Raw genomic sequence first — 15,908 nt, 5'->3', positions numbered from 1 at the left:
TAAAATTATGAAAATAATAAGAATATTTAGATTTAGCTCAAAATATAGTAGCCTATTTGTAAATCTGACTCTCAAAGAGTCAGTGCCTCACCAGCCATGAACCTCACTGCACGTCACTGTGAATACTTGATTCTGATTGGTTAATTCAGAACATGTGACACGTTGTTAATCCAGTACAGTCCGCTGTCAAGGACTGTAATGACCGTTGCTAAAGAGGATCACGAAAGAAAAAGGAAAAGAGGTTCAAATTAAAAAAAATCTTAATAATGAAATGTTTCCACACAAATCATAATGTTTTACAAATTATTTCGCGGCCCACTTGCAATGCCTTCGCGGACCACTAGGGGGCCGCGGCCCACAGGTTGTTAACTGCTGCTCTATGGTAATGAGAGGAGCTGGAATCTGCCTTGGCCATTCTCGCACAGTAGTACTAGAAGTGTAATACAATTATGCATGTGACCTTTTACAAGTTGTTTTCTACATTTACTCTTGATTGCTATGTGGGTCAGGGGTCTACAGCTTTGGGGGAGGGGGGTGCTAACTAACTAAATCCATTGCTGCCACAGACTTGTGTACATGACCGGACTTTCAGAGGGCATTCTTTACTGCTGCCAAGTTCCATGTTTGTGATAAAAGTCTCATAAGACATCATTGTTTTATTCATTCCTCATGTTTCAAATGCAAGCATGCTTGAATATAACCATAGCTAAAACCATATCAAATCAAACATTAGTATAGAATACAGAAAAGTCTTTATTAACTAGGGAGCTACTCAAATGACAATCTGTCAATTTACATGTGTCACATCTTTCACCATTTTGTTCACGCCACTGTGTATGTTCCAATATTATTTATACTTTTAAATATATATACATAATATTGTTTAATTATTTTCCCTGTTGTGAGATCTGTAGTGAATGTACCCTTTAAATACCTGCATGGCTTGGAATGGTCGCTAATGCACACCCTCTCCACTTTATATTGTACACTAGTATACATCATACATGTTATTATAAACCTGCAGGTAATTATTTTATGGTTCTTAAATTGTTGTTGTTCCTAAGTGTGATAAATGATAGCATAATCTTTCGTATTTTTTCAATTTGTGTTTGTGTATTTCACAGTCTGTCAAAGAACCTTATCAGCGACCAATCAGGAGACCAGCTACTGGAGGCTTTGAACAGATGTAGTCACCTGGAAGAGCTCCGGTAAGGAAATAATGTCATTGTTTTATTGTCTTATTCCTGTGAATGCTGTTACTAAAATACAATGAAACACCTTTTAAGAGGTGAAGATTCTGTCGTGTATTCAATAACGTTTGCACTTATTCTACCCATTGCTAAAGAAGCAATACAACATTTAAAGGAATCTTGGCTTAATCCAAAAGTGACTTGCAACTGGACTCAGACTTTAACAACAATGACTCGTGACTTTACTTGGACTTGAGCCTTTTAAGCCCAAAGATGAAAAAGTATACAGTTTTAAACGTGTGCCAAAAATCTGTTTATTTCCATTCATATCCTGAATCACATACAATTAAGTAATTCCCAGCAAGTCCACTTCAATCCAATCTAACAACATCAAATCATGTTGCAGAAAAATGTTGTGTTTCTGAGTGCCCTTTGGAAAAAATTATATGAAAGATAGTTCTCTATGCTAAGGACTTACATTTGTTCAAGAGCGCATGATGAGCTGTTTAGGACTCGAAAGTCAAAGTATGGACCTTAACTGTCTTGACTCGCAATGTGAGTGCAAAGATTTCACACTTATTCGTGACTTGTGAATAAATTACAGGGTCTATTTGTTTTAAAGGCTTTAAATTAATGAGTGTGTCTCCTTTTAACCATGTTGACGTTTTCTATCTTGGAAATGAGACTTATAGCTATAAAACATTTTGATGCTAAGCCCTTTGTTATTACCACATCTAAAAACATTTATATTCTTAAAGTTTTCTATGCTGGGAACAAGTACAGTTTTCCATAAAGATAGATAAATACTTTATTCATCACAAATCGGGAAATTATTTTTGTTACAGCAGCAAAGTATTTAGGCATTAAAATTATTAAAAGGTGGAAAAAACGTATAGACATAATAAAATAAAATAAAAACAATAAACAGCAAGTATATATACATATATACAGTAGAAAGGACATGAACCACAAAGAATACACAACAAAAAATGTTCTAGATGAACTAGACTCTAGAAGTTAGACTGTTATATAAAGACCAAATGACTACATCAACAGAAATATAAACGTATACAGTTTGTATACAAACAGTATATACAGTAAAAAAGAATAGAAATTACATTTTTTTGGCACATTTATAATGCTACAAAATTAAAACATCTCAACCATGCTTTCTTGCAGTCTGTCTAGCAACAGTCTCGGAGATCTCACCGCTGCCAGGATGGCCCTGGTTCTACCGTCACTGACACACATCACTGTGTTGGAGTAAGTCACTTTCACAGTTCCTAGTAATAATTATTACATTTGATATCCTGAGGTTAATGTTTTTGTGTCTTTCCAGTATTGCAGAGAATAAGATTGGAGAGGAAGGGTCAGTGAATCTGGCCAAAGCAGTAAAGTGCTTGAAGAACCTCACTAAGCTTCAGTAAGACTCTTAAGCTTCTTCTAATCAAGACCCTAATGGCTGACTATATTTATCAATACAGGCTTTGCGTTAAATGTTATGTTTCTTTTCCTCGTATGGTGTGGCAGACTGACCTCTGTTGGGACTTCGGAGCTGTGTGATGTTGCTGCCAGTCTGGCCCACTGTCCCCTCATACAGGATGTGGGGTAAGGTTGAAACATGTCATATAAGACATTGTCAGTAAATCATTATCAAGGATGTATGTTATTATATTACAGACACCGGGACAGTTAGGATGTTGGAGGTACTTTTCCATAGTTAGTGTATTTCCTAAAGTAGATGGCACTAGGCTTGCCCCCAGTTTAGAAAACTAGAGACAGGAGTGCCAGAACAGAAGCTAAGAAAAGTACTGTTGTAGATACAAATTAAATAGTATATAAAAGTCCATGTTAAGTGCTTTACAATCGCATCTTAATAAGACCGACGGTAATAAAAATCAATATACTGTATAGTAAGGTTATAGTAGGAAAATACAAATATTTAAATAAATAAATAAAAGAGAGTTTAAAGGGAATTCAAACAAAAGTAAATCCGGAAAGGCTGTCAGATATAAGTATGTTTGAAAAAACTGTCAGACCATATGCCAAGATTCCTTCCATCAGAATTGATATGATCCCATAGTGACCAACAGATGCCATCTGCTGGATGCCAATGAGAAGGATCGCTGTTAATCTCTGATAAAGATGTTTGGACAAAAGTAGCCCATGTTTAGATTCAGAGTTGCCCCGGTAGCGGAAGTCTCTGAAGGATGTCCTTAAATGTGCTACATTATTCTTTTCAGCCTAATCATATAATAATCATGGACAAGCTACATTACATTACATTGCATTTAGCTGACGCTTTTATCCAAAAGCGACTTACAATAAGTGCATTCAACCAGGAAGTACATCAGGTTTCATAGAGCCAAAACATTTCAAGTGCTACTCAACTGGCTTTAGATAAGCCAGTCCTTTGTTAGTATATAAGTGCTTTGTTAGTAGTTCTATCGCTCGAAGTGGAGTCGAAAGAGATGAGTTTTCCGTCTGCGCCGGAAGACGTGTAAGCTTTCTGCTGTCCTGATGTCAATGGGGAGCTCATTCCACCATTTTGGAGCCAGGATAGCAAACCTACATGCTTTTGCTAATGGGAACTTGGGTCCCCCTCGTAGTGCGGGTGCAGCGAGCCGTTTGGCCGATGCAGAGCGAAGTGCACGTGCATGAAAAAATATCGTGAGACGATCACATGCTCTAAAGGACTTTTGGAATTGTGTGCTGCAAAATTTAATGGCACGTTGTAAAAATACATTTAACCTTGGTTTTAGTACATGGTAAACTGTTACTACAAAGCGGTGACCTCAACCAAATATTTCCGCATCGGCCAGACCATGTTACCTCACAAAACCAGGAATGTCTTTCATGAATGGCTCTCTTCAGTTAATTCCACAGAATCTAAATACATTCGAGGCCATGATTGACCAATCTGAAACATGAATTTTCTTTAGTCTAAGACATTTTGTAGGTCATTTTTTCAGTATGTTTATCTGCATTTTCCTGTCACATTTCCCAACTTCTATTAAAATCAGATGACTGACAGCTTCCATGGAATTTCAACTTATAAAACATATTTTTAGCCAGTTAAGTGCATTGTTCCCATTGAGTAATAGTTGTTCTGGTCTTAAATGACAACATAAAGTCACGGTGACCCCTTCTCCATGCTTCACTATAAGGATTATGTAAAGTTATTGGTTTATTTTTCTTCATTAACAAGTGTAAAGTGTTTCTGCATTTCTGCATTGTTACAAGTTTGTCTGAACATTGTCCCAATAGCATAAAGGTTGTCAATGGGAAATGTACAGTATGGATCATTGTGTTTAAAGAGAGCACATTGCTTTCCTCAAAAAGCACCATTGTCACCTTTATTCATACTTTATTATTGAGACGTAAAACACATTCGAAGTAACATACACAGATCTTTCATGGTAACCCAAACGGTTTTCTATAACCTTTTACACCCTTGTTGGCCATTTTGCTTTGTTGAAAGTACTCTGAAACACATGTAGATGAGGGGCAGTGCACATGAGGTTGTGAGGAGTTTTCGACAGAGCAAGGTGGGGGTTATTGGTGGTCTTACAGCACCACCTATTGGATATTTGGTGGTATGTCTTTTGATGTAAGTCAGAAATCCTGACCAGCAACTCTATTTATAAGACTAGCCACTAAAGTGTGATATCACAAATAACACCACAAATACAAACAAGTGGTGGGGGAAAGAGATTTCAAGATTTTTTTTTAGAAGAATTAAAAAAAATAATTCACACTTCTTCTGGTTTTTTGATTTCAAGATAATTTAATAATATGCCAATATGAAAAGTAAGTTTTTGGGTGGTTTGAGTTAACATAGTATGTATTATAGTGACTTTGGCCACATCAGGCCACATTTAAAGGATGGGTTGTGCCCAAATAAAGGTAGGTCCGAAGGCTTCACTTTCCTGGCACTATGTACTGTATAGAACATAAATATGATGAACTCCATTTTGAATTGTGAGGTCTTTCAGGCCTGATTTTAAGAGGTGTTGATGTTTTGAAATGTTACATATTTGTCTTACTCTGTTTCCAGTCTGGGATGGAATAATTGTGGTGATAAGGTGGCAGAGGAGCTGGCCAGAGTTATGCCTCTCTGCCAGAAGCTGACCAGAATTGAGTGAGTTTGTACGCACACACACACACACACACACACACACACACACACACACACACACACACACACACACACACACACACACACACACACACACACACACACACACACACACACACACACACACACACACACACACACACACACACACACACACACACAACATTTCCGCTGAGATGTGTTGTTTGTTTGTTGTGCCTCCTTCATTTGACTTACTTGCGCCCAACACACTAACCATTGAAAGGGTAAAAAACTCTGGTTTTAGTCTGGTGGTTTTAGACCACACTCTCATCTGTGATGTGTGTGTGTGTGTGTGTGTGTGTGTGCGTGCGTGCGTGCGTGCGTGCGCGTCTGTCTGTCTGTCTGTCTGTCTGTCTGTCTGTCTGTCTGTCTGTGTGTGTGTGTGTGTGTCTGTGTGTGTGTGTGTGTGTGTGTGTGGGTGGGTGGGTGTGTGTGGGTGTGTGTCTGTGTTTGAGAGAGAGAGAGAGTGTGTGTGTGTTTGTGTCTGTGTGTGTGTTTGTGTGTGTGTGTGTGTGTGTGTGTGTGTGTGTGTGTGTGTGTGTGTGTGTTTATTTCTCCCAGCCTGGAGTCGAACACTGTGAGTGTTTTTGGAGCAGAGGCCCTGGTCAGAGCCTTACAGTCGTGTCCTGCGTTGAAGCTCATCAGGTACACTCTCGGTCATAGTGTCGCACATTATTGGCCCATAAAGGCACCTGTAGATTATGTTTGTCACTTTCAGTATTTGACAAATACCCCAACAAGCTTTTGAGATACCCCTACACGAGGAAGGACAAAGCACCACCATGTTTTTCATTGCCTTAATATGTCTATTGTCAAATAACCTACTTTTATAACAAGATAGCAGTCTGTGGTTCATATAAATGACATATGTTGGTGATTGCCCTCCTTACCTAAATAATGACAAAAAAGTATATACATATTTTTTGATTTTCTGACTATTCCTATTCCTTTTATTTAATGAGTTTTAATTGAGCATATGACACTTCTCTCTACTGCGTTTCTTCAGGCTGTGGAGGAACAAAGTCCCCATCAGTGTAGCCAATAGGCTCAGTCAGAGGGACACAAGGCTGAATTTCTCCTCCACCTGATGTCATCTGCAATGTCGAATGGTGGCAGTGGCGGGAAGAAGTTACATTCCTATTTACCAGAGTCTGCAGATGTGAATCACTGATACAAGATTTTGCCACCACTCACGAAGTTGCTGCCGGAGCCTGAGACACTACACCGGCAGTCATACGATGGCTTAAGATGCCCTCACGAATGGCCCGATGTTGTTACGATCAGAGCCGAATTTGAACATTTCCTTTATCGTGTGTCCATCGGGTGTCAATTTCGGGACAGTGTAACACGGGCTAAAGGATATGTTTAAAAAATGCAATACATTTTCATTCATTTTTAAGACAAACTGTGTGTTCATGGCTGGCGACTGGATGTGGTGGAGTGAAGTTTTACAGATCTCAAAGTTCTGTTCTGAAAGTTCTGAAGCTAGAGGCTGTAATATTTCCAGTAAGTTTCATGTGAGAAAAGGATTACTGAAGACTTTGAAACACTGAGTCACTTTGCAATGTAACGTGTTTACCATAATTAGACAACACATTACTGAAAACACAACATATCATAAACTCACAGTAAAGGAAGAGACGAAAGAGAGGAAGAATCTTTGTCGTCTACTCCAGTGGTCATTTAAGGTTGTGGTCTCTATCAGATTTGCATATTTATTTCTGCTATTATCATGGAATGTTAATTTTATTTTACAAAATTGAATTTAGGCTGATGATAATTGTATTGAACAAGAAGTTTGAAGCGCCACTCAGGATAACAGATTAACTGCTGTCATTGTTGTGCTGATGATGTTGTAATCATTCTGAAAATAATTCAGCTCATTCCTATTTGTATTATACTTTCTACAGTTCATTCAGTTTAATTTGAAAGTGGGATTTCCTGTGGTTTAAATATTGTTTTGCTTTTTAAGATTTGTGATGACGTTTGTCGTGACAAAATGCCTCTATTTAATTCACTCTGACTTGCACTGAAATATCAATTAAGATTAAAAAAAATAAAACTAAACACTATCTTGAGTTTTGGCCTTTATTTACATGTGACACTTGCCAGTAATGTTTCTTTTAGTCAAGCATGACATTTGATTTCAACTTCCTAACAATACAATTAAGATTCCACATTGACACATCAATTAGATTTGTTTTAAATTAAATTAAAAAATATATATAAAAAAAAAAAAGGTTTTTATTAAAGGTTTTTATTTAAACTTGAATTAATTCAAATGTAAACCCAATTAATTTGAAATGTCTACATGCACAAAGCATCATGTTTACATAACCTGTTCATTTTCTTCATATGGCACAGACTTCTTTATAACCCCTCTCTATTTAATTCTGAAAATGCCAACAGAGCAGCTGAAGGCACAGCTGTGCCTGTCAGTAACACTCTAAGCCAGGGGTGTCCAAACTACGGCCCGGGGGCCAAATGCGGCCCGCGGACCATTTTGAATCGGCACTCAGCAAATTCAAAAAGTATAATGAAATACGGCCCACAAATAAAACTTCTTAATATATGTTCAAATATATTACACAGTATTCATGTGTTAAGAAGCCCAATTTTCAAATAAATTCAGTCAATTCAAGTTGGAAACATGTTCTAACAAATCTAAGTTGATAAGAAAAAAGCCCAATAACTTATTTCCATAACACGCTTGAAATAAACTTTTCATATTTCCTCTTATGATAATCACTCTGAGGCTTCTGTTTTAAGGAATGAGCTGCTAACAAAATAAATGAAACCCCATGGAGAGCTGTGTGCTGTTTTTGTTCTTACAGCATTTCCAAGTATCAATAATAATTGACCTACATTGGATTGACTTTTCCAACTTATAACTTAATTTATGAGGCAATAAACCTCACTTCGCCTGAGTGGCCCAGCCCTTCGTATATTTGTCTTTATGTGGCCCTCTGTGAAAAAGGTTTGGACACCCCTGCTCTAAAGCCAAACAGTCCACACGGAACTCCCATTCATTGATGTAATGATTCTAGCGCCCTCTTGTGGACTAGGACTGGCTGGTGTAGATATTGGGCAGATTAACTGCATTCACAGGAAGCACTTAGCAGAAGACGATGACACACTTATGCTATTTATGACTTAATTATTAAGCTTCTATTGTATACTGGGTTGTCTCTATCACTGGCCTTTGGAGCAATAGTCACATTGCGATTTTACTAGACACACGTTTCTGTATTTCCATATAATAAAATAAGTAATACAAATTACATTTTGATTGTGTCAATCACCTTTCATTGCTAACAGCAATCCCAAGGGTTGCTACAGGAGGCATAATAAAAAAGCAAACAAAAGAAACATGAATGTGTATTGTCTCCACTAAATTTCAGAGGACAGAGTGACAATTTGTTGAGACACTTTTGCTTTACTTGAGCTATTTCCATTATTACTTTTTGTAATTAACTCCCACTAACATTTCAGAGGGTAAAATAGTGTTACTTGTACTCCGTGTATTTAACTACCTTAGTTTTGCTTTGCAGATTTGGATTAATGATGTGAAATTTTATCACACTTAAATAAAGATTTAACGTTTCACTGGAGTAAATGTCACAATCAAGGATACGTCTCCTTGTACTGCACAGGTACAAGATCTGAGTACTTCTCCTGACTCTGTCAGAGGGCAGGATGTGTTCCCTACTGGCATCTCGTTTGACAGCTTTAGTTTAATGTGGTTCATTTGTTAGTGAAAGGTGTACGTGCATAATGCACAGTTTTCAACAGTTTGTGAACATTTAGATATTTATACCAAAACCTCACTACATAATATATTACAGTTTCTTTCAATTTGCTAAACACCATTGTTACAACAGGGCTAATTTTCTCAAAAACCACTTAAAACAATTTCTCAAAACCACACACACCCAAAGTGCAAAACACCACATTTTTCTTGCAAAAGTAAGCATGCACCTAAATAAAATTACATAAACACTTGACCAAAACGAACTCTTACACCAAATGGCACCACCACTCATTCATAGCACAGGGTCCACAACTCAAGGGCCGGGGCCAATCAGGCCCGTTGGTGATTTAATTTGCCGCTAGGATCATTCTAATTATCATTAGATCTGGGCCCGCCGGGTATATTGCACGCACACCTTCACTCAATCCTGAGGGTTTCCTCAGCTCTGAGCCTGAAGCCAAACAGTTGATGACCTTGCACCCAAGATGAGGATGGCCAAGTCTATCTGGGCTTGAACGATAGCATCACAAAGCAGCACCTGAGTTTCAATGGATAGTTTCCCTTCGTCCTTTTTCTCACGGGACAACGCAGGGCATGTGTGGTTTGTTTTCTTTGAGGGGAAATAGTTTTTTTGAAGCTGTTGTTGCCTGTGGAAAAATGTAATAAGAAGAAATGACTTCCTGGAAAAGCTGCAGATAGAGCCGTAAACAAATTGAATGCAACTGATTCATAATGTTTTAATTTTGTTTTTAACGTATGCAATAATTTAGCTTTGTTAGTCCAGGTTTAACAGTGTGCAATAAGTTCCTGTTCAATACGTGTTGCAATAACCATTGAACCAGTACCGGCCATCGATAGTACCGATCTTTTTATTTTGGCCCACTGTGTATTTGAAGTTTGACACTCCCCTGATTTACTAGTATTAAGACCCTTTGTCCAACCACTACTACCATCTGTGCTTTATCAAAAGCGACTCCATCTCATCGGTGATCTGTGGATGCTAGAGAATTCTTGCATATACATATTGTTCAAGTCTACACAACTATGTGCAGAAACACACATATACTGTTACAAATACTTTGTTCTTACTCCAAGAAAAATTGGTGCAACATTCGATGCACAACACAATGTTACTGTTGTGTAAACAAAAATGATGCCTCTGTCAAATACAGTAAATGGCAAAAGAAAAGGCTTTTTGAGGAAAGAATAAATACAAAGATTTATATTACAAAAAACGGGAGAAAAGAAAAACTACTTCTGAGGCGGCATTTGACCACCTAGGCTGGTGTCTGACCACAGCACACTCGTGCAACCTGCAGAAAGAAGGTATCACCCTGTAACCTCACGGTCAAACAGCTGTCAACGAGTTAGTCTGCCAAATAAACTCTTCAATTTACTTCGGTCAGTCATCCTCCCTCTCTTTTATCCTCCCTCTGACCTCTTCCTCTTTCTGCTGTCCATGTCCATTGTTGTTGTAAAATGTTCTGTATATGAAGCTTTACAGTAATCTTAGTGCTTACATCCTGAATTGTCAACAGATAAAGCCAGTTTGGTGGTTTATGGTCATTTGGCATGTGTATCTGTTCAATTGGTTCATGTGTGTAGCATTTTTTTAATGGCCAGTGTTTAAAAAATGCAACTAAGTGGACGTATTCAGATTGTTTGTGTCTTACTTAGTTAGAGAACTGTGGCTCAGGTGCAAAAAGTCCAAGTGAATGCAAATGTTGGAGCGAGAAGATGTGTTAGAGTGTTTGGATGTATGAGCTCAGGTTTGCTCCTTTGATGTGTGAGTTTAAATAACTGAGCTAGTGAAATTGCGTGTTAGCAACTGAATAAAAACTGTAATAACTTCATCCACTTGAGAAGTTAACTGTAACGTGTTGAAAAGCATTCGTATGATTTTTGGTTGTAGTACTGTTTATTAACCTCAAGAGGATGCCATTAGGGTAACAATATGTTCTATAATGAGTTTTAGTTAAATGTACTGAATATATAAATTACACAAGCTAATTAAACTAATCTAAGAGTTAGGTCTTGTCATATAGAAAACATTAAAGTAGATATTAAACTCTACAGTCAAAGCTAACGTATACAAAAGTATATTCTAACTAGTTATACCTTAAAAAAACATTGGAGACGGAAGTGTTGTGACTGTTCCCATGAGATAGTTGGTCGCTAAATGAAACATAATCACGGCGGTGACCCCTTCTCCAATGCTCACTATAAGGATTATGTAAAGTATTGGTTTATTTTTCTTCATTAACAAGTGTAAAGTGTTTCTGCATGGTGCTGCTATTTTGTAACACGAGTTTGTTATTTCTGTACATGGTGTCTGCACGTGCATATTCCGCAGTGTACAGGATGACAATGAGACTAAGTCACATGTTGAGCTCTTGCAATGGTGTGCGTTGTTTTATACGCGAAGCTGGCGTTCGCTTCTCCTCAACAAGCAGCACAGAGTAGTCCGACCATATATATTTCATACTTTATTATTGAGGACGTAAACACTATTCGAGAAGTGAACATACACAGATCTTCATGGTAACCCAAACGGTTTTTCTATAACCTTTTACACCCTTGTTGGCCATTTTGCTTTGTTGAAAGTACTCTGAAACCACATGTAGATGGAGGGCCAGTGCACATGGGTTGTGAGGAGTTTTTCNGCTAGTATCCTGTTAGTTGTTGTGTTTTTAGTCTTTGTCTATCTGTCTTATGTTAATGACTCTACTCTCTCTTTCCAGGTGTCTGCACTTCCTGTCCGTGTGGCACCTGCTAGACTGATTGTTGTTCCCGCCCCTGATTGTGTCCACCTGTCCGCTACCTAATGTGTGTATATAGTCCTTCTCTCCCTTTGTCTTGTGTTGGTTCGTCTTGTCGTCACATCCATGCCTGTTTGCCAGAGACCTATTTTGCATTGCCTAGTCGAACCCAGTGATTCTATGGAGAGTCCTAGTAGATCTTAGAAGTCATTATTGAAAAGCTTTGAGTTCTTTGCAATAACCTGTTAAACCCCAAGGTCCCCGCAGGCGGGTACTCTTGTTTTATTTTTCACGACACTGTGTCTCAGGGGATCTTAATATTTAAGAACCTATTAATGTGTTATACCAGATTAACGAACATAATATCAGCTAACTGACGATACAAACCATTTTTACCAAAACAAAGCACAAGTCTCATAAGAAGCATCTAAATGACCCCTTAGCGAAAAATGCTAACCTATTACTGCACCGATAATCACTCCTAGCTCCCTTATTACTTATCCTAGGTGCACATCCAACACATCGTTTATGATCGCAAGGAGACACAGAATCTAACGGTCGCCACCTCAACACTGAAAGATACAAACTCGTGACGTTATCAACAAAAACGTACATCAAAACAAGTGGCGCTAGGTAGCCCACAACGCTAACATGGTTTACCTTCGTCTTTGTCTGGTCTAAACTGGTCTTCAATGGCATTANAAAAATGCGGCTGAATCGGTTAATCCATAGGTTGATAATGTATCTGTGTAATAATTTGTTTAATTTCTAATCCATAATTCGATTTTTATGTAAAAATCCGAGAGGAAAAATTAGCTGCTNGACGTTATCAACAAAAACGTACATCAAAACAAGTGGCGCTAGGTAGCCCACAACGCTAACATGGTTTACCTTCGTCTTTGTCTGGTCTAAACTGGTCTTCAATGGCATTAAAACTATAAAAATGATGCTGTAGTCAATCCATAGGTTAATCCAATGTGTCTGTGTCCCCTTTGAAATGTTCTGATAATCCATAAGCAATAAAACAGCTTTTCCGTTGCTTGATATTGCTAGCAGGATATTTCTCCCCTCTGCTGCAAGCTAGCATGCGCAGAGACGCCACCTTTTTTTTTTTAACATGAGGGTGTGCGGGACGATTTCACTTGGATTCTATTAGCTCTAACGTCAAAAAGAGATGTCACCAATCATCCAAGGTTAGTTTTCACTATAAATACAACATATTTTTTGGACGGACACTATAATTTACAGTTTTTTACCATGTTCAATCTGAATTTTCTTTCAAATAAAAAACATCTATATTGATTCTGACTTTTCTACATCCAACTCACAGGTTTATCATTACTTTGAGAAAAAAGATTATTAATTTAACCCTTTTAGAAGGGAAGATATGGTTATTTGTTCTGGGAATGTCATTTTCGAGCCTGAGACCTGAAAAACAGGCTCGGGGTTTAACAGGTTAAAGAAGATTACAAAGCAACGGAATCGAGCATCTGAGTTCTTACGAGCCCATCGTGTCAATTATACGATGACATGGCGACCAGTTTTGTAGTTTTGAGGGTTTTATATACATTTCTTTCTTTTTTTATTGTTGTTGGGAACCTTTCAAAGTTGCATAATAATAATGATTGTCTAATGTTTTTGACATTTCCACCGAAATCTACATATCAAACCATCATACCATATCATACATCAAGCAGGTCCTATCTCAACGTTAAGATTACATAATTGATTTGTCCTGCTTGTATTCTCAAAGTCTTCATCTATTGTGCTGCAAATATCAATACAAATCAATAATACATCCTACGAAGGTTTGAAGTATTTGCAGATCTAATCCATATAGTGGACAAATTGCATAACATTTAATGTGAATGGACATCCATCATAGAGATAACCAGCTGTTCCATATCTGCCAACCTATAGGTCAACTCCTGAATAAGCATTGAGATGAAATCACTGAAGCATGTTGTCTTCAGTGATTTCAATGTAATGTAAATGTCTGATTTCTTGTATCTTGTCTTGGTATTTGTCCTCGTTGATATTTCTGCTGTAATGAAGGAACAATGTCAGTCTTGATCTGATAACAAAGTAGTATTGAATGGCCAACTAATGTAACAAATGTATGACTTGTTGACCATATAAATTAATTAATTGTGTCTTAATTTACATGATTTAATGTCATACTCTGTTCTTGTACATATCCCATATCCTATTGAATGTATATAGACTTTTTGCAATACTATTTTATTATATATGTTGCATTGTTGGAGGAGCTCAGGTCCGAAATATTTCATTGCCATTTCTACACTGTAGCTTTGTGCATATGACAATACAATCTTTGAATCTCTTGAAAATAGTGTCTGTCTGCGATGAACCTCCTAGTCTTTGTTATTTAACTCAAGTATTATAACCTGGCAAAAGCCACATTCTGTCACCTATCATTGCCTGTCACCTTGTCCTGGATCCAGCGCCCTACAGTATGAATAATGAAAGCTTCTCATCAAGTCTTTTCTGGCTCTCCGACAGCAAACCAGCAGCAGCTCCATTAAAGAATGAAAAGCCCAGGTCTCTTTTGTTGCTCCCAGATCTCCCCATTATTAAGGAATCCCATTAAACTACAGAAGAAGGTGACTTTTCCTTTCAGTGCGATGACACATGGAAAGAGGCTCCTGTCAGGTCAGAGATGGGGCTTCGCTGATGAGGCCAGAGAGGGGGCTTTATTGATTGACTGAGCCAGTACTCCTGCGCTCTGTCAATCACCTTCAGACCCTCTTCTTTGTTGCTCTCTTTTCCTCCCGGCCACCAGTGATCATCCACTTCTTCCCCGTGCTCTCCGGAGCGCGTGGCCTCATTTTACTTCATTACCGCGGGGCTGACAGCGAAGGCATCACGAGGACAAATAGCATCCTTCCACCCTGCATGGTCTCCATCTCCCAGAGACACCTTTCCTGCCGCCATCTATCCTCAACCCCCCCTTTTCCTTTCTTACCTCCTCTCTGCTGTTATTCTCAGAGATGGTAAAATTACACACATCCTTTACTCAAGTAGAAGTACAGATACTCGTGTTTAAAAATACTCTGGTAAAAGTAGAAGTACTGACTAAACTTCTTTACTCAAGTAAAAGTAAAGAGGGCTTTGAAATGTACTTCAGTAAAAAGCACCCATAACTAGCAGCTGTTTTAAAGAGTACCTGACCTCCCTTTATATTAATAGAACAATAATGTTAATGTTAGCTAATGAATGTTTCCATGCTGAACAACCTGTACTTTCTGCTTCTTACATTTTCAAAACAGGCTGGTTACTTTAGTTTTAATCTTTGTTAGGTGGCGAGTATTTTTAAACACAAATATCTGCACTACTTCTTGAGTAAAGGATGTGTGTACTTTTGCCATCTCTGTCCGTCACTGTCTGTGTCTTTTCTCCGCTGCCCTCCCCATTGATAACAGCCTGACAGACGGAGCGGAGGGCAGCGTCTCCTCCCCCATCCTTTCTTCCTCCATCCTTTCTTCCCCCTAACTCGACGCCTCGCCTCTCTTGTCAAGGTCACCCCGCTGCCAGAGAGGAAGTGTCAGGCTGTGAATGGAAGCTTTCACCTTCCACCACCAGGTTTCTCACACACACCAAGATGTTGTTTGGTTTTGCCATGGATGCAGGTAGGAAATAACAACTGATGTGATGTGGTTTTTGATTGTTGGTGTCCAAAAAAAGCATCATTTTAAGATTTGCTCAAAGATCCTTGACAGTAGTGTAAAGTAACTTAGTACATTTACTCAAATACTGTACATAAGTACCATTTTGAGATACTTGTGCCACTACAATTCAGAGGCTAATAGTGTACTTTTCCTCCACTACATGTATTTAATCCCTTTAGTTACTTTACAGATGTGGATGAATGATGTGAAATATAATCAAGTGTTAAATCAGACTTTAGTTCCACCTGGAGTAAATCCACAAGCTACCCTGCAGTATACAAAGTCATTCAAACTAGCTGCACCTTTACCAGCTTTGAGAACACTTTCATGATCAATCATTATAAAACATATCATATATAT

The 15,908-nt window shown here is 38.2% G+C and overlaps 1 protein-coding gene across 1 annotated transcript; it reads left to right on the top strand.

The window, feature by feature from the left end:
- Positions 1 to 1,069: 1,069 nt before the first annotated feature.
- On the top strand, positions 1,070 to 6,521 carry LOC104962115 (protein NLRC5-like). Its single transcript, XM_010790513.1, has 7 exons — positions 1,070 to 1,208; positions 2,370 to 2,453; positions 2,530 to 2,613; positions 2,721 to 2,798; positions 5,248 to 5,331; positions 5,911 to 5,994; positions 6,356 to 6,521. Exons 2-7 carry the CDS (start codon positions 2,410 to 2,412, stop codon positions 6,435 to 6,437), a joined length of 456 nt encoding a protein of 151 aa, XP_010788815.1. The 5' UTR covers positions 1,070 to 1,208; positions 2,370 to 2,409; the 3' UTR covers positions 6,438 to 6,521.
- The last annotated feature ends 9,387 nt before the right edge of the window (positions 6,522 to 15,908 follow it).

The sequence above is a fragment of the Notothenia coriiceps genome, unplaced genomic scaffold (assembly GCF_000735185.1).
Source record: "Notothenia coriiceps isolate Sejong01 unplaced genomic scaffold, NC01 NC01_scaffold00034377, whole genome shotgun sequence".
NCBI classification, from domain to species: domain Eukaryota; kingdom Metazoa; phylum Chordata; class Actinopteri; order Perciformes; family Nototheniidae; genus Notothenia; species Notothenia coriiceps.
The sequence above is the reverse complement of the archived record's forward strand: the minus strand, read 5'-3'. Positions and strand labels throughout refer to the sequence as shown.